Here is a 23,768-nt window from a genome sequence, read left to right as displayed (position 1 = left end):
ACATTTGGAAATGTCAGTTTGTGTAGTGATGTGCTGTGTTCTCTGAGTGACGATAACTGGAAGAATTAGTCTGGCCAATAGGGGCGGGCCGACAGTGCGCTACTCGCCAATCATATGAAGATCTATGCACACCCATCAAAGCGAGTTCATTCTCATGACGAGACACGCGGGCCACTGGAAATTTGAAGCGGGCCACATCTGGCCCGCGGGCCGCTAGTTGAATAGGCCTGCCCTATATAATATAGATATTAGTTAGAAACACTGTCAGTTCTCCAATGTTCTATATGTAAGGATTTATTGGACTATTGCAGTTGTACAGGCCTCGAAGGAACACACCATTTGAATTTGTACGCATGATATCATACTAGTTACAATATGTAAAAAGTATTGTTGGAGATCTTTTGTCACTTTTGGGCCATAGGCTAGTTTGTTGAGCCCTCCTCAATGAGCTAAGCTAGGCTAACGATGGGTGTGTCTGACTGACACCACACCACAAATGAGTGGTTATGGGTTGGGTCCATCCTTGAGACAAAACATACTAAACATTTTGTCAACTTGGAATCAACTGTTGCCAAGTGGAAAAACACCAATGCGGAAATCATGTGCTTCAATTGAGAAATGATGTGACTCGCACAAAATTTAACAGGCAGACCCACAACAAGTTTCATGAAATTCTGCAGGGGCTCAAAGTTTCCAAAATTTGTCAAGCTGAATCACTGCCAAAACCTTTGCCTGCAAATGAAACTTCATTAATTTTGTCCATAGGGTGCACAGCAACTGAAACATCTCAATTTCTTCTTGGACCCCAATGTTCAGAGAGGGAAACAAATAGTAATGCCTGTTTAAATACCATATTAGTTAATACTTTCATGATAGAACACTACAATTATTCTTCATAAATAATCATGAAAATGATAAAATTGTTTAAAATGGTAAATTTTATAAAGTCTATTTTGATACAACGGACACAACATAACCTTTCTGTTACAAAAAGTTGAGTTATCCTTGAGGCCGTCATCGTGTGTCTTCTTGTACTCCATAATGGTGTTCGGTGGTACGTTGAGAACACGTCTCGGGAGTATCACAGATGCGAGAAGTTGGCCGTCTTGTTCCAATTCCAAACGGACAGGATGTCCTCCTGGAAGCGTATGGACACTACCACACCACAGATCTCCTCCCTCACCATCAACTGCTCTCTCAGCACGGCCAGGATGGTGTTCTCCCATATATACACACTATAAGTACATTTGACAATGAAAGAACGGCTCTGACAAAAAAACAAATTCAGATTCAGTTTATTTCTTACTTGAATATAAATCTCTTGACAAAAAGAAATCAGAATTGAAAGTAACACAAATCAGTCGTTTATACAAGAAAAAAAAAAAAAAAAAACATTCAGTCACTGATATCTTACTGACATTTGGTTGAGTCTAGTTTCACCCACTCAATTATCCAAATTCACCACATAAAAATATCCTTGTGTATTTGTACTTTAAAAAGAGACTTACAAACAGTAGAACAGATAGAAATGCAACTTTTAAAAAGAAAAGCTCTCTGAGCTGGTGGCATTTGGTGTTGTTTACATTTTCTTCCTCAAAATGGCCACATTAACCAAACCATACATAACCAATCACATTCACAGTGGGTGAAAACTAAGTCAAGGTGGGACTTCAAAAAAAAGGCTTCAAATGTGCTTCTTCTGTCTATACAGTTCAGTAATTTATGAATCAAAAAGGGGTTAAGGGCTTGGAGCCCACCATGTTTGACATTTTGGTAACAGTAACATTTTATAGAAACCCACTGCAGAAATATGGAACAGTAATGTGTAATGTGAACCATCTTCTTATATGCCATGTGTGGGAATCACTCAGTGATCTTGGTTTTAGACATCAAAACACTGAATTGGAAGCTGGAATATATTCGTGGTGATTTTAAATTGGCACCAATCATAGTTCAAATGTGGTCAGAAATGTTTGATGCATTATAGTGGTTTATGGAGAAAATCTATTTAATGCTTTCATGAAATGACCATTTGAGTTAACTATAAAGCAATTCATCATCCTATCCTCATTCTGCTCAAGATGGAAAGTAACAGTTGGGAGTGCATTACAGTGAAAAAATAATGAAAAGCCACTGAAACTGTTTGAAAGTAATTATAAGCACCCCTGACATATACATGTATACAAATATGGTGCACTTTCTAATGATCTTGCAGTGCTGCATTTACATGACTCCAACACAAAAACAAGTAAGGCTTAGGGAATACTCTATATATGTGTCTTACATACGGAGGTGAACAGCACACAGATTATATATTTCCATGAGCCTATATTAAAATATATACACACAAATGTAGAGGGAGATGAGTATTGAGATGTCAACAAACATTTTTGACACTTGTATTGCAACCTGGAGGAGATGTGTAGTGATCACATAGGTCTTTCCTCTGTTAAACTGATTTTAAATGTTGATATTTTTGCTGGTAAATAACATTGTAAAATGTCTCAAACAAGATTATCCCTCTGGCTACAGCTCAAATACCTTACACATACACACACCAGACCACCTAGCCATATATAGTAATCTCTAGTAATGTTTATGGCCAGGGTCAACAAAAACAAATCCATAGTGTATGCATGCACAACCTGATCTTTCCCTCTGTACACTACTGAGTAAAATACCACCCCCCACCCCAATACACACACACACACACACACACACACACACACACACACAAACACACACACGCTTCCCCCTGAAAAGCACGCTAGCCAGCAATCAGAGGTAGCTAATGTAAAAGTAATTGTAAATGCTTCTGGTGTGGTTTCCCAACCGTCCAGTGATTGTACACAAGAGAGGATAATCAACATGTTGTGGCAGATGATGGTTGTATTCAGTGGCGCTTTGGCTCTATCAAGGACCTCAGCGTCAGAACGATTCCGCCCATTGTGGTAAATGGCATTTGGTAAAAACAAGTGTGGCAGTGTGGATGGCAGACCTGTAGTTCACACCAGTGCCCACCAGGGGACGCCACCATCAAAACGCAAAAGCATTATGGCCTTAAGGACAACGCAGACAGGACCTGAGAGGATGATCTGTAGCATGGCTAAACTGATCATAGTGGTGGTTTCTGTACTGTTGTTTTGTATCCGACACAGGAAGTGAACATGAACACAGAGTCTGACTGGACACAGAGGTCATCCGAGCATAAATGGCACCTTAAAACAAGTTGCGTTTAAAATAAGGCTTCCCAGGAGCCAGCCTAGGGACCAGAACAATCAGCAGAGACATTTGCCAGTTTCAGTGTGGACAACTCAGAGTGGCATCTTCAGATGACGTTTGCCAGGAGTAGGCTATGCAATTTGCTACATGAACCAGTGAAGCAAAAAGGCAGTAAAGAACGCTCCTGTACTCTGTAACAGTTACAGCACCACTGTGCTATCCTTGCTAACACAAATAGGCAGGAATACAACATGGCAGCTAGATATCGGTATAGAAATGACAACAGCACAAATTGCCAAGAATATGCCCTCTGTGATAATAATGATTCAAAGAGACCTCAAAAAATACATTGAATTGTAGTATCCAATCATACCACAGTGATAGGAAAACAGCTGCAGTTTCAGAAGCTTGCTGAAGTCACTGTTAATCTCAGACAACGGCACTTGTTATGGCGTTAAAGGTGAAAATGTTTTTTCTTTTTACTTTTGACCAATAGTATGTACATGCAATCGTCCTTAAAAACAAAAAAACATTCAAATTACCAACAAAATGTGCTTTTCTACAATGACCAGGAGCAATACTTTGCTATATTTAGTGGAGTGGCGAAAAAAACAATGCTGTCCTCATGATTTATCTTAACCCATACGCACTTCTATTACAATTCAAAATCTCCACCTCTATTACAAAATTAGAGGCGTTCAATAAATCATCTCTAACTCTACCTCGATCACAAAACAAGAACATTCTCAAAAGGAAACTCAGTATTCATTTTGTTGTGTGCAAAAGTAATCAGCTTTGCCATAGTGAGAGAGGACAACCAGCATCCTGAACCACAGAGACCTGTCCAACTCCTAACAGATCCACCTAGGGGCCTTAAAACCCTTAAGCCGGTACCGTCACACCAGTGTGACGGGAATGTTGAAAATTGAATGTTGTAAAGAATATCCGGGTTCATTGAATTCAACATGAACCTTTAGAACCTGTTTGCGGAACAGAATGTTCTGTTAGAATATTCAAAACTCCCCTGCTGAAGGGTTAAAAAACGTGAAAGGGCCCGAGCCTCAAAGCTCTCTCTACCTCACATTTGAGGTAAACGTACAGCGATCATGTGCGAAATATCTAGCATTGTGAACATTTTTTTTTTGTAAATTTCTGGCAATCAAGTTTGTCTATGTACTGTAGAACATTCTTCTCAAGAGCACTTCCTAAAAGGCTTGAGATTGAGGGACACCCGGACGGGTTAATACAACAAACATACACACACACACACACACACACAGAAATTAGCACAGCCATCAAACATCCCTCTATCCCTATGCAGCAATCATCTTTCCCCCAGCCTCCCTCCCTCCCTCCCTCCCTCTCTTTCTTCCTCGTTTTCTCCCTCCTGGTCCATTTCATCTAAAAAGCACCGGTCACCTCCACAGGAGCGGCGTACGTTCCGACGGACATGTGACCAGGGTTGACAAAGGTGGGACGACGACCTACAGCATGGCGATGCTCTCTGGCGTGCAGTTCAGGTGGGTGGAGGTGCTGCTCCCCCCGGGGGACTTGAGGCCCTTGGCGCTCCCGCTGCCGAGGCCCCCTAGCCGCTCGCTCCCGCCCAGGATCATGCTGGCGCTCTGGTGGCAGCCGCGCTGCAGGCCGGCCATCATGGTCTCGCTGGTGACGGTGCCGAACTCGTAGGTGAAGGTGCCATAAAAGACGAGGATGTCCACAGTGAAGACCCACTCACAGATGGCTGCTGCATGCTGCAGCACAAAGCTCTCGTGGATGAAGAAAGCACCACCTGCAGGAGCTGGTTAAGGGCAGAACCAACAGACCCATACCAGAGCATTGTGTACAATACAGATAAGCAGTGACCATTAGCATATACTGTATAAACCAATCGCGTGCGTGAAACAGAGGAAAAGTGCTTTAGTATTGCTTTAATCCATGGACATGACACTGACCAATAATGTTGGTGACATACACAAAGAAAAATCTCCAAAACATATATCACACCGCTTCTACTTTTCTTCATAAGTGTTGTTCAGTTGAATAAACATAAGTAGGCTGCTGAATGCAGCTTCTGAAGCTAACATGCACATGCTGCAAAAGGACTCCAGGAAACTCCATATTTCACCTTGCGCAGCAGAATCGAGGGGATCTTTGTTCGGGGCCAGGCCATCTTTTATGCTCGTGCGGGAGCAGACAGCTGCTCTCCGGGGCTTTGGCTAACGCTCATGTTTAATTCACCGCTCAGTTATCCATCTAGAGACGCAACAAGCCACAGCTCAAGTTCAACCCAGAGCTGCCCATCTTTAACCATCGCCCTAGTAAGACAAAACATGTGACCGAAGATGCGCGAGAAACTGACATGAAGCCTAACCTGTTTTTCACTGATTGACATCAATTGAGCTTCATGAGGTCAAGAGCCAAGAATGTATCGTGCCTTGTGACCATTAGATCACATTGTGGGTGACTGCAAGCAAAAGACATAAAAGCAATATGAAACTGCAATGAAGATGGATGCTACTAAACAATGGAGTTATTGTGATAAATGCCCAGAATGGCCCAGAAATGCTCAATAAGAACCCTTATTAAAACTGACTTCAGTTCACCAACTGACTGCAGGGATCAGATTTCCTGTTCTATTTTTAATCTATCTTTCAAAGCCAAAGGGCATTTGTCTAATCTTGCTGGAGGGCACCTGGCCTATTACATTTCTGTGAGGAAGCCAAGGTATATTCATAACACTACGCCTGAGCTATCAGCTATGCAAAACATGTAAGCCACAAACAAAGTGCTCAAACATGTGCCACCCTATACTTCCCGATCACCAGTTAGTTCTGATTTGCTACGATTCTAATCATTGGACCGATACTATCACAGTATGTGAAAGGACATGCTTATTCTGTTGACTGCCCCACTTCAGGAAATTATTTCTGGGAAATTACTTGTTTGGTGGCTTTTGCTCAAAGTGGCGTGAGGTGGACATCGAGACATGGATCGCTCTAGAGCGGTAGATAAAACAAAGTGGCGACACTCCCATAAAAATGGCAGCGCTTTTTCCAGGCTATTTCCTCTTATGGGACTTTTGGAACTATTTACAGCCAATCTCTTGGTCAGTAGTCAATGAGTTAATGGATTACACCTTCCAGCATCCAGAAGTACAGCCCACCCTCCTGCAATTCAGCCATTCAGCACAGGTTTTTTGGAACTTTTGATCGTGTGGCGGCAACATCAAAGAGTGTCGCAACTCTTTCGACTTTCTATGGCTCTGGATGGCTCTATAAGCAGCTCTGAGGAAGAGGCACGTAAATGACTAAAAGTCGTCAATAAGCAGCGAGTTGTGCTACATTTAAAGGGGCACTTCACCGTTTAGCATTAAGCTTTGTATCTTTAGAAAACCAGTCATTTTTTTGAGTGGTCGTGCATCATTTCCCTCAGTTTGCCTTGAGATGGGAGAAATACGGATTTCAATGTTGGACTTCCTGCTTTCAAAGATGTAAAAATCATCATTTTACATCAACGAAAGCAGGAAGTCCTATTCACGGGTTTCATTGAAATCCGTATTTCTCCCATCTCAAGGCAAACTGAGGGAATGATGCAGGACCATTCAAAAACATGACTTAAGCTTAATGCTAATCAGTGAAGTGTCCCTTTAAGATATCTGTAGTAAGCATCACCTCATGGTCCTCTCAGACGGTACTAGTCCTTCGGGTCGAGGTACCAAGCAAGAAAGGATACTGAGGACGAGTGAAACCAGAGCGGCCACAGTCAGGCCAACCCGTACATGTGCCATCCAGTAGTCCAGGGCAGTGAGGGCCACCCGATAGGTGAGCAGACACTGCAGGCACACGAACACCATTCCGGCTGGGAATGCCACACCAGCCCCCACATAGTGGAGAGTCTTAGCATGGTCCACCTGACAAACACACGTTACACTTACACAATAAGTACAGTACATGGGGGAAAACCGTTAAGTTCTTAGCATATTCTCATTCTCATACTTTCATTCTTGCAGAGATACAGAGATATCCAAAGGCGAACAGAGATGACACCATAGGTGTGTTCCAAATTCGCAAACATGACGTGAACGTTTGTGTACGTTTGCAAACAGTTTTCCATTAGCCTTAAGGTTTCAGCGAACGTCTGAGGAGGTAGTGCTCCGCGAACATACAGTGGAACAGGACGTGAGTTTGACGAAGGTAACAATGCAATTACCATTAGAATGGAATGTTAGCACCAAATCGTTCAAATTTAACTGTTCAAAGAAAACATTTTCACCACGAACGTTAGCCACTGTTTGCCAAATTTAAACGCATCTCATCTCTCTCCTCTCAGTGACGAGGAGTCAACACAACCGAATACTGAAAGAGGCTTTTGCACTGGAGGGCAATCCTCACTTTTTACAGGGTGCTGCATCACAGGGCTATTTAAACCGCTCTTGGGAATGGCGAAAGTGCAAGCGATCAATACACACCAATCATTATGGCAGAGGTTGTAAGACATAAAAAACATAACTCATGATAACTGGCCATGACGACATTCTAGAGTGGGACATCCCTGAGTTTAACACATATTTATAGGCTGTGATGAAAGTATTGTGATAATGAATTAATCAAACCATAAAAACCAAGACTGTGTAGTTACTGTGTAGGACATTTACAACAAAAGCATTTCAATTCTGCACTTTAGGGCTCAGTGAAATGTATTCTGATTAATGGAGGCGACTCTGACAGACCTGGAAATTCCCCACCATGACTAAGCCAACGGCGTTGCCGAATCCAGCCACCAGGCCGCCGGTGTTGATCCAGCAGCCGTGGCCATGCTCAATCATCTGAGCATAGCGCAAAAGGCACACCATCACCACTACCAACGGTAAGAAGAGAAGAGAAGAGAAGAGAAGAGAAGAGAGGAGAAGAGAAGAGAAGAGAAGAGTCCAAGGCGAATGAAATTTAAAGTCAGTTGAGCCAAGGTTAATACAGTGCATAACATAAAGAAGGACAAACATCAGTGCCGCTCAGTGCATGGTTTCTTCCACACTGAGGGGAATTGTGGCCAGTCAGTCTTCAGTCTTTGTCTCATCAGACCAGTTGATTTTAGTTCTCATGCTCTGAGTCGTTCAGGTGCTTTTTGGGAAACTCACAGCAAAAAATTGCTTTCATCTGTCCACTCTACCAAAAAGGCTGATGATTGATGGAGTGCTGCGCTGATGTTTGTCCTTATTTATGCTTCTCTCATCCTCTAAAAAGGAACTTGGAATGTCACTCATAGTGATCATTGGGTCCTTGATTACATGTCTGACCAACTTATATGTTGTGCCTCTCCTAATAATGTCCACGGTATTCACTTAGGCACAGGTGGACTCCAATCAAGTCATAGAAGCATCTCAAGAGAGCTCAATTGCAAGCATCATAACAATGGGTGTGGCCTATTTCAGTCATTTATGATATTGTGTGTAGATAGATGAGGGAAAAATGAACTGAAACAATTTTAAGAGGAGTCTGAATCATAACAAAATGTGGAAAAAGGGAAGCACTGTGAATACTTTCCATATGCACTGAAGTAAGCGTGGGGACATGGAACTAAGGAGAAAGATCATCTGCCTGAAGCAACTATGAGCTTTGACAAAGTGTGCTTTGTTGAGCACAGAATCTGCAAATGTCTCAACAAGAAGTTTTGTCCTTTTACTCATCGGTGTAATAAATAATACATACAAAGAATGGCCTGTAAGTCCACACCCATTGTCCTCGGTGATGCAAAAGTCTTGTTTCTGTGGGCTGACGAAGACTAAGCCTTACCCATGAATGCTCCCACGTTGCCAATCAGGCTGAATAGACAGCTTTCAGGAGGGAAGGACCCACATTTACTAGAGGAACAGAAACAAGACAAGAACCAGGGCAATCAGATCTCAGAGATAACATAAGGAAAAATGTTATCTCTACGATACAATTTATTCCACCACAGGGTGAAGACTGGGCATGGACAATGTTTCATGTTTTTTATCCTAATGTTTGGTTTATGAGAGAGATTTAATGAAATCATAAAGTTGCAGTAGTATCAATGATGTGACATGTAATGTAAGTCTTCACCAACATATTTTACTAAATACTTTCAGATCTGGGATCATCCACAATGAAGACATATTACAAATCTGTAAAGTTGCATAATGAGTAAGAGGAAAAAGAGGTGCAAAGTCATGTAGAATGACTAATCAGTTCTAAACAATAAAGGCACTATAAGAGATAGGTGTCTAATCCATAACATATTCTTTACCTGATGAGGGGGATATCCTGAATGGTGCAGCATGTCTTTGGAAAGCCTGGTTTAGAGGGTTCCTCTGTACATGTGACATTGTATGACCTTAAAAAATACAGTGGACAGTAGACTTTGAAGATAAGACAATCATAAAAAGCAACATTCCACTCCTTTGTGCTGAGGTAAGGGAAAAGGACATTTACACTTACCAGTTTTCTACTGGACAAACATGGTGGTTCATGACAGCCATAGCATAGCTGTCCAGACACAGGGAAAGAAAGAATAATTAAATTATTCAAGTTTAGCCAGCTTTATACTTGTATTCATTCAATATGCCTTTCCCACTCGCTACAACAGATCCAAATTTAGCTTTGAATGAAAACCACAAAGCAACTAATGACCTTGGCTGCAGTCAGCATCTAGCTCTACAGGGTTAAGCTGGGGGAGTATTCCATTACATGGAGCACTTCAACCTTTCATTATTATTTTTTATTTATTTTTTTTCAAAGCACTCACACTATCCATATTCCAGTGATGGAGAAGGCAGACAAGCTGACAGGCAGAACGATCCAGGCAGTCATCAGGCTGGCAGTGGAGCTGCTTCATCCACAGCATGAGGGAAGGGGGAACTGGAGGGTGGCAGAAGGGCAGGCCGAGGGGAGGGGGACAAGGCAGGGAGGCTAGAGGTTGGGGGAAACAAGGACAAGGGGGACGTCATGAGAGAGGAAGGAACGGGGAAGAATGCTACTTTTCCTTGATTTGCCACTCCATCGTCCGGCTCTTCTGAGTAGGATTGGATGATAGAGGAACTCATGTGAGAGTTGCTGTGCCTATATGCAGGCATAGGAGAGTGTGTGAATAGGCAAGTCATTGTTCTTCTAAGTAGGCTTGTGGCTGTGGCTCATTTGAGTGAGTGTGGCAATCCAATCTCCAAATGAGATTTATTTTTGCTAGGTTAAGACTTGTTTAATTCCTCAACGGTAAAAACTATCACAGCACACTAGTATGATATGATATAGAAGCGTTGTGGTCAATAAACAATCTGTAAAATCGATCTAAAAATATATTTACTTTTGAAGTCTCTATGTGTGCATACTACCAGCACCTGGGGTCCAAATAGAGGCAGTGCACATGGATATTTTCTTATACATATTTAATTACCTTGGGATGAATAATAGTATCGAATATCATCCATCTATCTAACTAGCTTTCTATCTATGTTTTAGGTTAAAGACTTTTAGGTCAACTGCAGACATATTCCAATACATGGTTAGGAAGGAGAGTAACCCCAAATAGAAAGCAGTATACAAAACATTTCCTGAACTCGAGTTTCTTTTCATACCTAGCTAATCTACATGAAAAGAAACATCCCCCTAGTCAGCAAGAGGTTTTGAGTTTGTGTTATCCTTGAGAAATGTTTAATTTCAGAAAACACAAATCATCTCAGCCTCAACGAGCCTTAAAGAGAAAGAGGATATCCTAGTCTAGCAGACCTTGTAAGCAACGTTCTTCCTCCCTCCCTATCCGTTCTAACAGTCCATCATGGAAATGGATAGAGGAAGTGAGCGGACGTTTTCTCCTGTGAAAAAAAAAGCTGACTGAACTAAATTGTTTCTTGATACAATTACAGGAGACATGATAGAGAGAGAGAGAGAGAGAGAGAGAGAGAGAGAGAGAGAGACTTCCGGGCTCTATCAAAGCCACATCTAATTTCATATCAGTGGGCAGTTTTTATCTAATGGTCCATCTCCCACTGAACACGCCAGTTTTAATTACACATTCACTAAAGAAAAGAACATTTTCTGGAGGGTCTGTGCCACTTGCACAATGAAATCACAACCTTAATACACAAACCATGAGTCACACCACTAGAACCTAATAAAGCATCCCACAATTACAGTTATTGAACGATTGACTGAATCATTTCCCATGTTTAGGCGTATGCATGATTTTCTGCCATGCAAAAACATATGGTAGACTCAACAGCTGAAAAAATAAGTTAGCAGAGAATATCCTCAACCGCTAGCTACCTTTCACTGGCTGTTACCGTGCAGTGGTTTTAACACAATGCATGTTAACGGAGTATTGTCAGTAACTAACAAACTAAATAAGGGACACAGCGTTCGTTGTCTAAATACAATTACAGAGCATGGTGGCTGTAAACGAAAGCCGCAAACTGACATTATACAACAAGGTAACTAGCAAGCTAATACCTGGCCCAAAGCATAGGCTACATGCACAAAGCTCAAGATTTCGTTTTCGTGAGGCGTAAGAGGAAATAACCTACAGACGTCCAATATGCACTTCAATGACAGCAAAACGGAGAAGACATACCCTTTGTCTGGCAATGGCTTCCTCGAATCTGAGTGATCTTAATGTCGCTTTAAAAATTATTTGTGATTCCCTTGTTTCGGGAGGCCCGTTCCGTCAACACTGTAACTGTAGTTCCTCGTCTCATTCTCAGACATGCGGACACAACACTTGCAATAAGAAAACACACCATTACCCACAAGGCGTTGGGTAAGGAAAATTATTTTGCCGCTTACCAATGAAAACTCACATCATAGCCACGCCTCGGAGCCCAAGGAGTCACAAAGTTTTAAGTCTTCTTACAACAGTCACATCTTGGATGTTATTGAATATCCTGGACATGTAAATAAACGTGACTATAATTAAAAGAAAGATCTCAATCCAAGTGGATGAAAATAACCTCCTCTGGAAGGATGGTAGGCCCTAATGATGCAATGCAAATGATTGCAAAAAAAAGGAAAAAGAAATTGGCCTGTTCATTTGATCCTTGCATGATTTGTGGAGAGGATGGAGGAGACACTGAAAATTATATTTTAGAAGTGTTCTGACATAGGCCTACTTTTTATAGATGACTAATGGAATGACATAGGCCTATGCAACCTCTGTCCTGGTAAAAACTGAGATTGCAATTGTTATGACTGTCTAGGGGTAAAACCTATTGTAGCGTTAGCCTGTAAAACTAGTTCCCATCCCCTTTCAGGTATGCTTCTACAGAATGAAATGGAACAGTCCGCACTCTCACCTCAGATGATAAAACAGAAGCTATGCATGGACTGATAATGGTGGATTGTGTACCACAGAAAACACTTTCTCTTGCCTAAGGTAAAATGATTTTCATGGACATACTAATTCCATATCATAGACTAATAACATAACATAGTCTATAATATGGTTATAATGATTGTTGTGATAGGCATGTGAATATGACACCATGATGAGGAAAAAAGGGTGATGTGGATTTTTTGCGCTAAAAATTCATTAACAGGTCATCTTATAATGGACCATGGCACACCTTGGAAGTGCGTCTGTTTGGGTTTTTCTGACCTTGCTAAACAGCATAGACTCAATGGAGGACTGCACAAACAACACAGATTTTCCATCTAAAGTCAACTTCACTCAGATTCCAGAGCAGCACGCTGACAAGTTTGTAGGTTCACTGGAGCCTTTGTACAATTTTGCAAGGCTCTTTTTGGAGGCAGTTCAGCCAAACAAATTTCCCTTAGGTAAATATCACCCTTTTTGTTTACTATGGCTGACTGACTGAAATAGAAAGTGCCTTTTCCTCAGTTATATGTTGATGTTTTTGTTCCTGCCCCTTATACTGTACTAACTTCTAGTTGCACTGTGCCTTAATTGTTCCTTTTTTGTAAGTCACTTTGGATGAATCAGCATCAGCTAAATTACTACATGAAAATATAAAACTTGCAGGCTATACACAAATTAATTTTTACGCTTACTAATTTGTGCACATAAACAATGAATCAAGCAATCATGATTATTCATTAGAATTCATATCAAGGAACTTTTCATTTATGGCCTAGCCTGTTATAAAGATATTAATGTAAATTGATCTTAATTCTCAAACTTTTACAAAAAGTAAATTCTTGACCATTTTTGCTCCTTTCTTTGAATTGTCCTGACTTAAACTATTTTTTTCATGGATGTAATGAAAGCTTTTTTTTTAATTAACACAGAGCTTGCCATTAATGTTTCAAGAAATGAACAGCTGAACAGGTCTTCGGTGAGTATCATTAGTTTGATTATAATTTAATTTAAGTATATGATAAGGAAATATATATTATTTATAAATGTTAATGCTAATTTATACAATATCTGAAATGGGATATAATGACAATTTGATAACAATTTACCAAAGAGATTCATTAGATGAAATGTAATCCCATTTTATTGGTACTCCCAGTTATTGGATATGCAGCATGTATAGTGTTTAGTTTAGTTTAGTTTAATTTAGCTAAGTGACATTTTCAGTCATGTTTTGTTTGTTTTCTTTTTTATATGAACAGCTTGTGGAATATGAGGCAGGTTATGTGGTCTGTGTCATACTTGCCATCCTCTATGTTCTCATAACGGCAGTTTGGGGTGGAGTGCTTGCTTGGAACTATTTCCGTCAGAAAAAGCATCCGCCAAATAATCCCACAACATCATCCTCAACATGGCGCTACATGGACATCACTGTGGCAACATGCCTCGCAATAATTGCCATTTTATTGTTGTAAGACAGGTTCAACAGTTAATTCCACTATTCTCTCTCTCTCTCTCTCTCTCTCTCTGTCTTTCTCTCAAGTTACATTTTGCTCTATTGGCATGAATAAAGCAATTGTTGCCAAATGCAGGTATTAATAGTCAACTTTACATTAAGATTACATAAACAATGTCAAAAGTGAGGGGGCTGGCTTAAGAGGACAGTAGCTCCCTTTCTCTCTCTCTCTCTCTCTCTCTCTCTCTCTCTCTCCCTCTCATATCTTCAGTTGAACTTAAGCCAAAGGTAGACATTTATTTGTCTATCATAGTATTACATTTAGCTCTTTTGTAGGACTGGTGTAATTCTGGCCTTCACGACGAACAACAAGGTGCGTGAAAACATGAGACCGAGCTTGCATCAGCTCAGGATTGATCTAAAAAAGGCTGATGACACGTTCAAGGTTATCCCAGAGGTATGTTTTCCATGTATGTTTTTCATTTTGAAAATTATTTCAGTGTCATAATTTAACCCCATGTTATGCTGTTTTTTTTCTAGAATATGAAAAGAGCTATTGATGAATTTTCCATTCCCCAAAGAGAGATCACAAAGGTATTAAATGGTGAGCAAACTAATGCTGGCTCAGAACATTTAAGCCCTCAGGTGTTTTTTTAGAGTTCACTGTTAGTTGACATTTGGAGGCTCTTTTTTTGTTGTTGTTTTCGTTTTACAGAAGCGGGAAATGTAATTGGTGAAACTCTCATCTCAATATTCAGCAGAGATGTTCATGATGCTCTATCAGCACTATCGGTATCAATTCAAGGTGTGTCATTATGTATCCTGTGTCAGTCGATCCACACACACACACACACACACACACACACACACACACACACACACACACACACACACACACACACACACACAAAATGACTCAGCAATATGTGAAATAGTTCCTTATGAATGCAAGTTCTACATTCATAGATGTCAGCGGGGCCCTAACCAACCTGGAGGAGATGGAAATTAAAAGAAAAGACCTACAGGCTCGCCATGTAGACCTTCAACAAGGCCTGCAAGCCATCCAGTCTCAAATTCAGAATATTAATTGTCCAACCTGTAATGTCCCAGATGCTAGCAACCTGGAAACAGTGGCTAACTACAGCCAGGTGTGATCTCTCTCTGTTTATGGGGAATTGCACTATGGGAATCTATTGCACCGTATTTTGTTGTAAATTTTTTTTGATTATTTTTGTGTAGATTCCAAGTGTGCAAGAAGAACTTGACGACCTGAATGATCTCTCCCGTATACTAGCAAAAGATATTGTGAGAGAGGTATGTGAAACATCCACAAATATTTAAATGCTATAGCACTGTAATGCAAAAATGTCTTCTCATCTGAATGTTTGTGTGTTTCAGGGAAATGCGTCCTTCTATTCTACTCCACAAATATGTAGCAGACAGCTAGAGCCTACAATAGCAGGTAGAGGCTCTTAATCTGAGAAACTCTCCTTTCCATATTGAAGTCTCTTACAATTCCCCTCTTAGTCTTTCTATACAGGCCTCACTTATTGTGTCCTTTTATTCCATTGTAGAAATTGTTGAAGACCTGGAGGAATCTAAGGAGTATTTGAGAAATTGTAGTCGTCGGATTCCCACTTTGAAATCTGTCTCGAATTCAGTGTCAAGTGTCAGGCGAGCTGTGAATCAGGCCTCGAAATATGTGGATTACTATGATTATGTCAGGTATGAAGTGTTTGGGTCTAGTCACAGTGATTGTGCACACAGAAGAATTATCCTTTGGTGGTATTTTTGAGCATCAAGGGACATTTAAAAAGATGTCTGTTCTCTTCTGCCCCCTATAGGTGGGCAGTGGCCGTTGTGTTCTGCACTCTCATTTTGATCATAGTGATTCTGATGATCATCGCACTTTGCCTTGGATTGCCAATAGAATATTCTCCAACCCTCTACTCCTCCTTCACCAAAGATCGATTTAACCGCACAGCTGTCTACCTTCTCAGAAGGTGAGTCATTTTCTTGTCTCCAAAGATATATTTTTATAGAGATCACACCAATACAGTGTTCATTCACTCTAGCAGCTCTATATCTGTCCCTAATTCTTTGCCTTTTTTTGTTATTTGCAGTGCCACTGTGATGACCTTTGTCTTCTCCTGGCTGTTCATCATCCTAGTGTTTATCACCCTGTTCATTGGTGGGAATGCTCACACCCTTGGATGCCGAAGCTGGAAAAGAGGGGAACTTTTTGAGGTGAGGAAAGAGTAAAGCAATATTGTTGCATTCAGATGACAGGTGTTAGAACCAAAATATAAGTGAGGAAGGGAAGGGGCTAGGGGTGGTTCACACACTGAAAAAGGTGTGCGCAAAAGAGTCTTTGCAAAAGGAACAACTTGTTTAATGAGAAGCAAACGTTTCAGCCATCCGGCTGTTCTCAATGCTCTCAAAAGTGAGGAGAGAGCCATTATGATGTGTTGTTCAAGGTTTTGAATCAAGTTTTTTGGGGGTGCATAGTATATATTTCTCTGCAACAGCATGAGCTGATGTGAAATAAACTTTCTCTCCTATATGTTGTGAAGTTCCCCTTGGGGATCAATAAAGTATCTATCTATTTATCTATCTATATCTATCTGTCTATCTATCTATCTATCTATCAATCTAAGTTCTTTGACCAGAGCGGGGAGCTCATCATCCGAGGCAACAACACATCCAATGAAATGAACTCCACTCAACTCACTAACGCCACCCAAGCTTTTAATACCAGCCAGGAACTCAACAACACTCAAGTGATCCGTGTCAAGACTTCCGTGATGTACCAGTGAGTTGCCACTCGTCCTCCATGCTTAGTAGCACACTCAGTGGGTGTGGCACTAAACTACTTTAGTTAAAAAGTGAATTAAAGTAAATGGAATGAGTATGATAATGTTATTTGTGTCTTTTCTCTGTCATAGAGGCTGCATGAAAGGAGAGTCTCTTTACTACAGCATGCGAATGAATGAAGTTTTCAACATGGATGCATTCCTAGACGCCGGCAGGGTAGTACATGCTTTCCCTTTACAAAAGTGAAATGTTTGCGGCAGATTTGCAGCAAACTTGTGGATGATTAATGGGAAACAAATGTGTTCACTGGAAAATATTGCCAGAAGTTTGCCAATGTTGGCCGCTAGAGCCAAACTTCCTGCAAAGTTCTGGCAACAATGAGTTTTGCCAGAACTTTGCCAAGTTTGCCACTAGTGGCAGATGTGTTCGCCAGTGACTTGCCACCACACTTAGCCAATAATAGCAAACTTCCTGGGAACTTCTGGTGATGAACCTAATTTGCATATAACATTGCTGCAAGTTTGCTGCAACATTGCCAAAAGTTAACCACAACTGTTTGCAGAAACCTAATTTGCATGTCAAAATATGACCTTGCCGCAAATTTGCCGCAACTGTTTGCCAGAAAACTGACATTTCTGTAAGGGTTGTCTTAATTGCATACCAACTCATACAAACATGGATTAATCCAAGTACACACACACACACACACACACACACACACACACACTAGTGCACGTGAAATGTGCTATACAAAAAAGCAGACTTGACTTGACTTACTTTGACACACACACAAACACAAACACACACTGTAAATTTTGATAAGTTGACTTTACTTAAAAAATGTACGCAAACTCATTGCCTTGAAAAAAGTAAGTTCAATGAACTTACATTTTTTAAGTGAACACTGCTTGTTTATTCTGAGTAAGTAACACTTAATAACTTACACTTTTTAAGTGAATACAACTTATTTATTTTAATTAAACTGTACTTAATTAGCTCATGGTTCTTAGTACTCATATACCTAGAACCCATAGTTCTCATGGAAGCTTGTTTTTTCTGAGTAAATAATACTTAATTAGCTCACATTTTTAAGTATACTGACTTGTTCTCTGGTTCAGTTTACAATGTCTATACAAGCAATGTATGTAAAAACATCTAACAAAAAAAATGAAATGAGAAGGTTGGTTTAGGTTAATCACAATTTTTTTTATTTTTAATTATCCAGCATTCACATAGCAAACTACCCTGCCATTCAACATATTTAAAGTAAAATAAGAGTGCTTGGACTCCGCAGTAAAATAATAATAGTAATAATTATTACATAGTAATATCAAGCAGAAAATGAATATTATATTATATCAAGCAGAAATAAGGTGCCACCATAACACCTGACAGCAGCTTGGACCCTGGAAATGATGTTAGCCGTCAATCTCCCCAAGAACAGTGAGCACATCAACACATGAGATGGTCCCATCAGTCACAGCGTCCTGTGAAGACACATATGCAAAAGAAAGTCTTGTTATCATATGTTGCTACTAATGAACAAAGCTGTGACCACAAAATGAGTCCACCTGAACACAATCTACTTTCTAAGTGTCAACACTTACCAACTGTCCTCCTACCAACTCCTCCAACCCCAGCACGAATGACAGATTAACCAAATGTGACAGTTCAATGAAACCTTATGATACTGGGTTGGAGGAGCTGGTAGAGGACAAGTTGGTAAGTGTTTTCTGTAATAAACTCCGGGTTCGCTAACTACGCTGTTGGTGCTTCCTTTTAAGTGTAGGGACCCTGAGCAAGCTACTGATGAGGTTTGGTGCTGTTTTTAATATTATTGGTTAAAATGCTTTTTTGGAAGTGTTTGCTCACCGCCAGAATAACACTTTAAACTATTTTGGAAAATGTCCAATGGGCCCCCTCCTCACCCAAAGACATTGACAATATAAAGATGCGGAATAAGTGGCAATTTTCAATGTGTATTGCATAACATACATACTGTACATACATAAATAACCTTAACTAGATATGATAACTTGCTTTATTTCTTATTATTATTATTTCCAAGTATTACAAATGCTGTGCTGTAGAATTCGCTGGACTTGATCCATGTAAAACAGGAATTCCCTTCAGGACAAGAGTGCGTTGGGCTATCACAGTCGATGTCTAATGATAGAGACAATAAAGATTAAGACATTCACAAGACACAAACTGCTACTTTAGCAAATAGCCTTATCAGCACGAAAAGTGCAGTACTTACAAGTTCATTCAGGGATTTGGTCTGCTTGACAACATCTCTATAAGAGAAAAGATCATGTTAGCGCCAAGCTCAATGAAATGAACTCAATTATATAAATAGTAAATAGTAAACTAATGTTTTTGCTCAGACAAAATAGGCCTACTTTGTATTGATATGAAATAACATAAAATCAAAGAATTTGAAAGCAATTCCTGTAGCTGCTACCATGAGGAAAATAACTAGCTAGTGTTAAATGACCAAGCTGCAATAATTCCAGTTGAAAAATGCTAGCTAATATGGAGGTCGAACATACTAATCATGCTTCATACCATTTAGCTGTTACACATGCAAACGTGAAACTGGAGTTATTGGCTTTGGAGTTTTTAGAAATAATCGTTTTCAGTGATGAAAACACATGAGCCACGTCCGAAAAGAGTCTTTGGTAGATCTACAGTTTAGTGTTTCTAACAGATAACGTTAGCAACAAACGTTGGGCTAGCGATAGCTAGACGCTAGGCTATGATACTTAAAATCACGGCAGGCACAGGTCACATAGACATTGACATATGGTGAACAAAACTTAACTAGCGTTGAATGAATAATACATAAAGAAAGCAAATCGATTTAAAACGTTTACTCACCAAATGAGCCTGTAAAGTACTCCAGCGATGTCCATGCGTGTTTAGTCGTGTGTGTCGTGTCGGTTGGTTTCTACTGAGGCTTCTGCGCATGCCCAAGTGTTGGACTAGTGTTTTGTGAGTGACCTGAACTTAAAATGATTTAGTTGGTTTGACTTTTCGCTCCCAAAGTACTACTAACTCAAATAAAGTGAGTATTCTCGACAGATTGGTCAAAACTAAGTCAACCCTACTTAATATTTCTTATTAATTTGAATGTTAGAATTTACAGTGCACACACACACACACACACACACACACACACACACACACACACACACACACAAACACACACACACACACACACACACACACACACACACACACACACACACACTCACACACACACACACACACACACACAATCAAAGACTCACACCAAATATCAGCTCCATTTTGTTATTTACAAGGTACGCTACCTGTCTAAAGTTGATTTTTTTCTCTCCTCAGTACCTAGGGGTATTTAATCAAAGCTTCCAAAACCTGAATGTTAACCTCGATGGTGTCACTCTTCTTCCTCGAGAAGGCAGACAGGCCTTGATCAAGTTCAAGAGCAGCACACTGGATCAGGTTGATTATGCTGCACTTCTAGACCTGGTTTGTATAACTGTCACCCCATCATTGACCTCATAAGCATTTTATTACTTTTATTTTAGTGATACAGAAAACCCTATTTTATAGCCTAATTGTACACTTTAAAGTGTATCATTTAATTCTATCCCTAAGCTGAGTCAACCTGTGGTGAGAACTGACCTCAATGTTTTTGCTGATCAACTGGATGAGTCTGCACAACTACAAGTGAGTTCCTGTGTCAAGCAGAGCAGAACAAAACTGCATCACAGGGATTGAGCTTATTTATTTTTCAATTTTGTGGCGATACATATTTTTCATATTCTTAATTTTTTATGCCTTTTTATTTTTGTATTTTAACTAAAAAAGGAAAATGCAGCAGTTAAGGAGGACTTGGAGAAGATCGCAAAGATGACAAGAAATCTAACTGAACTTGTCGCACATCAGGAATCAGATGCAGTGAGTTTCTTACTTTGTTGAATGTCAATGGATTGTTATGTCTGTGACATACCACTGAGCAGGTTATATGTGAAAAACACGTGACAGTAAAAAAAACCTGCATGGATCTGCAAGGTGATAAATGGTGTTTGAACTGTCTGACATGTTGCATTTGTCTTTCAGAAAGCAATGACTATCAGTGTCAACGCTGTGAGTGAGATCAGTCAGCATTATAAGGTAAATAGTCTGACACCTGTCAGCAAGACTCTGAAAGCCTGCTGCTAATTCTCAATATTCACATGATCATATATACCCATAAGTCATTGGGTGCGAGTTTAGCAACATATTTTGCTGACTGTGCATGCACACTCTGTGGCCAGAGCGAAGTCAGGCACACAAAGTTGACTGAGTCAGGTCGAAGTTCATTGATTAAAGATAGATCAGAATTTGTACTGGTAAATAAACACTGGTTTATTCAGTTTCACTTCACCGAGGGGTCTCACCCATTTCAGAGTTCCTGCCTTGACGTACATTAGCTTCCCGCTACCGATATTGCTTCCAAACTCGGGCCCATTAAGTCTTAAATATCCATTAAGTCATAAAATAAGAACTATAGAAATACATGCTGAGAGTATTGTGATGTGATATGGCTGATTCACCAGCAAATGTGTTCATGTAAATCAACCTGCACCCAGTCTTCATATAGGATACTGTATATGGAAGTAACAGTGTTACTTGTGTTGCTAGTCTGTGTTAGTGTGTCAGTGTGTTTGTGTTCTCTTCATGCACAGGATAATGCAGATCGGGCCCTGAATAGCACCACCAAGACAGATGAAGCAATACACTTACAGACTCCATACACTGTGGGAAATGTGAGTCTGTCCATCAACATTTTGAAGATGGAGCCTTAATTCAGTGTTAAATGTCTGTATACTATGCATTTGGGATGACATGCTAGTTGTACTTCAGCAATGTTTTTGCTTTTTAGGTGTCACAGTGTGTGCTGAAGAAAGGAGAGCTTTATCTTTTAAACTACCTTGCTTGGGTTCGCAATGCGGTGGGTGACAACTATGCATATTACTGTAATGTTGTGGAGTAAATTCTGACTTTGCAAATGCTGGCCTTTAGTGCACATAGTTGTTTGGTTCCATGTTGTCCATCTATTTGGACATCAGTCCGTATGCTCCATTCTTGTGAATGAGATATCTCAAGAATGGCTTGAGAACATCTCCTCAAATTTGGGACAAATGTTCACTTTGAGATGAAGATAAGCTAAGATAAAGATAAGATAAGATTTAACCTGCACGTATCCTATCCTTGTGAGTGTGGTATCACAAGAATGTGTTGTGTAGAGGTTTTTTTTTCCCTTCTCAAATGTCATGTTCTCGCAATATTTCATGAACGCATGACCAGGATTTTTTTTTAAAATTTTTTGCCTAATAATGCCTCTCTTTTTCAAAAAGGAAGGAAGCTCATAGATTCAACACAAAATAGCCACAAACAAGTCTTAAACAGACCGACATATAATTCAACATAAAATTCCCCACCTCCACAGTGGGAAATAACAGAAAAAAGTTTGAGAACCACTGACCTTGGTGGAATTTACACAAATTTAGCACACTCACTTGGATATGATGATGCAGTGATTAGATTTTATACAAACATCTGTTTCACCTTGTGAGCAAGCTGTTAGGGGCCTATATGTGAAGTGAACTGCTGATTGACGTGATGATTGAAATGCTCCTATCTCTCTCAGGTCATAAATGAGATTTTGGATTGTAAATGGCTTCCTGTGACAGTAGACAATATCTACAGAGCAGCATGTGTCAGTGTAATTGATCCTTGGGTGAGTGTGTGTTAGTGTCAATGTCATTTCTGAAAACTAATGTGAATGTTTTTCCATCTTTGTTTCAAGCTGTGCCTTGTCTGTGTTCTGTGTGTGTGTGTGTGTGCGTGTGCGTGTGCGTGTGCGTGTGCGTGTGCGTGTGCGTGTGCGTGTGCGTGTGTGCACATGCATGCAGAATGCATTCTGGCTGTGTTTAGGTTGGTGTTGTGCATTCTTGGTCCTTGGGGTAATTCTCAGTATTCACACGGCCAGACACTGGCAAGCTGTGCCCAAGTCCCTCAGGTAACAATGCCCACATGTGTTTTCATTTCAAGTAATCTAATTTATATAATGTTACATTTCATCCGGTTTCCCGTACATGGATTAAGATAAATCCTAGGCTATAAGATTTTTCATTGGACCTGTTCATTGCCTTTTTCTTTATCTAGGACTAGGTTACTCCATTAGGTAACCTAGTCTAGGACTAGGTTATCCATGTACTGGAAACTGGCTCCCAGTAGTAAGATTCTAACAATGTCATTCTCTCTTCAATAGCACTGTCACTTTGAGGGATTTGGATGATTTCATGGATTATAGCCATGAAATTACGAAACCTGACAATGGGCTAAAGGAGACTAAAGACTACAGTGAACCTGGCACGGGCATGAAGCATACTGAGGACTTTTACAGTGAATATGGCAGTGATGACGACTATAAAGGCAAAGAATGTGAAGACTCTTAAATGCTGTATTGAGTTTTGTCTGGAATCAGCTCAGTTGTCTAGAACGTTTGATCTATTGTCTAGATAGACTAGATTATTATCTGAAGGTTATGTGTTGTTTGTTAGTTTCCTCTGGTGTTGAAATATTATACAAATAATCTAAATAAAGGGAATTTAAATTAAATCTATAGTATAAGTTTTACTGTCAGTAAGTTTAACAAACATGATAGTGACACTGTGAACAACATACAATTGTTTCCATACTGTGAACAAAGATTAACAATAAAGTAAGTACAAACTTTAAAAGAGGCCACTTGCTGAAAAATGCATGATGAACCGCTTATCATTGTCTTGCTGTACTTTCACGGATCAGGGTACCTGCAAGCCATCTTTTTAAGATCCTGTCAGCTGTCTTTGTCTCTGCATTCATTCACTCTCAACTTGTGGCCCATTAGACTACATTTAACAGGCTCAATAGGCCTACGTTT

General features: G+C 40.1%; 2 protein-coding genes and 1 long non-coding RNA gene across 4 annotated transcripts; 1 reads left to right on the top strand and 2 right to left on the bottom strand.

Moving 5' to 3' along the window:
* Positions 1 to 4,590: 4,590 nt before the first annotated feature.
* tmem150aa (transmembrane protein 150Aa) lies at positions 4,591 to 11,938 on the bottom strand. Its single transcript, XM_062543144.1, has 8 exons — positions 11,803 to 11,938; positions 9,985 to 10,148; positions 9,678 to 9,725; positions 9,487 to 9,573; positions 9,012 to 9,079; positions 7,952 to 8,079; positions 6,955 to 7,132; positions 4,591 to 5,011 (listed from the first exon to the last, which is right to left on the bottom strand). The coding sequence occupies exons 2-8, from the start codon at positions 10,047 to 10,049 to the stop codon at positions 4,707 to 4,709; spliced, it is 879 nt and encodes a 292-aa protein (XP_062399128.1). The 5' UTR covers positions 10,050 to 10,148; positions 11,803 to 11,938; the 3' UTR covers positions 4,591 to 4,706.
* A 537-nt stretch (positions 11,939 to 12,475) lies between these two features.
* Positions 12,476 to 23,586, top strand: LOC134088923 (prominin-2-like). 2 transcript variants are annotated; one of them, XM_062543141.1, is made up of 24 exons: positions 12,476 to 12,600; positions 12,764 to 13,001; positions 13,473 to 13,519; positions 13,803 to 14,011; positions 14,333 to 14,453; positions 14,537 to 14,600; positions 14,712 to 14,801; positions 14,963 to 15,144; positions 15,236 to 15,310; positions 15,395 to 15,458; positions 15,571 to 15,721; positions 15,841 to 15,999; positions 16,120 to 16,243; positions 16,654 to 16,808; positions 16,942 to 17,026; positions 20,177 to 20,323; positions 20,453 to 20,524; positions 20,666 to 20,755; positions 20,918 to 20,971; positions 21,526 to 21,606; positions 21,723 to 21,791; positions 22,491 to 22,580; positions 22,756 to 22,862; positions 23,115 to 23,586. In XM_062543141.1, exons 2-24 carry the CDS (start codon positions 12,782 to 12,784, stop codon positions 23,299 to 23,301), a joined length of 2,643 nt encoding a protein of 880 aa, XP_062399125.1. In that variant the 5' UTR covers positions 12,476 to 12,600; positions 12,764 to 12,781; the 3' UTR covers positions 23,302 to 23,586. The 2 variants fall into 2 exon arrangements, with proteins under 2 accessions (XP_062399125.1, XP_062399127.1); XM_062543143.1 differs by lacking the exons at positions 12,476 to 12,600; positions 12,764 to 13,001; positions 13,473 to 13,519 and having other exon boundaries at positions 13,803 to 13,817.
* Positions 17,951 to 19,746, bottom strand: LOC134088924 (uncharacterized). Its single transcript, XR_009940009.1, has 4 exons — positions 19,691 to 19,746; positions 19,071 to 19,107; positions 18,885 to 18,976; positions 17,951 to 18,297 (listed from the first exon to the last, which is right to left on the bottom strand). It is a non-coding gene; the product is annotated as an uncharacterized LOC134088924 (long non-coding RNA).
* Positions 23,587 to 23,768: the final 182 nt, after the last annotated feature.

The sequence above is a fragment of the Sardina pilchardus genome, chromosome 8 (genome assembly GCF_963854185.1).
Source record: "Sardina pilchardus chromosome 8, fSarPil1.1, whole genome shotgun sequence".
Lineage (NCBI taxonomy): Eukaryota > Metazoa > Chordata > Actinopteri > Clupeiformes > Clupeidae > Sardina > Sardina pilchardus.
The sequence above is the reverse complement of the archived record's forward strand: the minus strand, read 5'-3'. Positions and strand labels throughout refer to the sequence as shown.

Excerpts from the sequence above, each read along its gene's own strand:
- tmem150aa (XM_062543144.1), bottom strand. The coding sequence starts at position 10,049 with ATGACTGCCTGGATCGTTCTGCCTGTCAGCTTGTCTGCCTTCTCCATC. Across the intron at positions 9,726-9,984 it reads ATCACTGGAATATGGATAGT|CTATGCTATGGCTGTCATGA; the intron begins GTGAGTGCTTTG and ends GTGTCTGGACAG. Across the intron at positions 7,133-7,951 it reads TCATGGTGGGGAATTTCCAG|GTGGACCATGCTAAGACTCT; the intron begins GTCTGTCAGAGT and ends TGTGTTTGTCAG.
- LOC134088923 (XM_062543141.1), top strand. The coding sequence starts at position 12,782 with ATGGCACACCTTGGAAGTGCGTCTGTTTGGGTTTTTCTGACCTTGCTA. Across the intron at positions 13,520-13,802 it reads AACAGCTGAACAGGTCTTCG|CTTGTGGAATATGAGGCAGG; the intron begins GTGAGTATCATT and ends TTATATGAACAG. Across the intron at positions 14,601-14,711 it reads GATCACAAAGGTATTAAATG|AAGCGGGAAATGTAATTGGT; the intron begins GTGAGCAAACTA and ends TTCGTTTTACAG.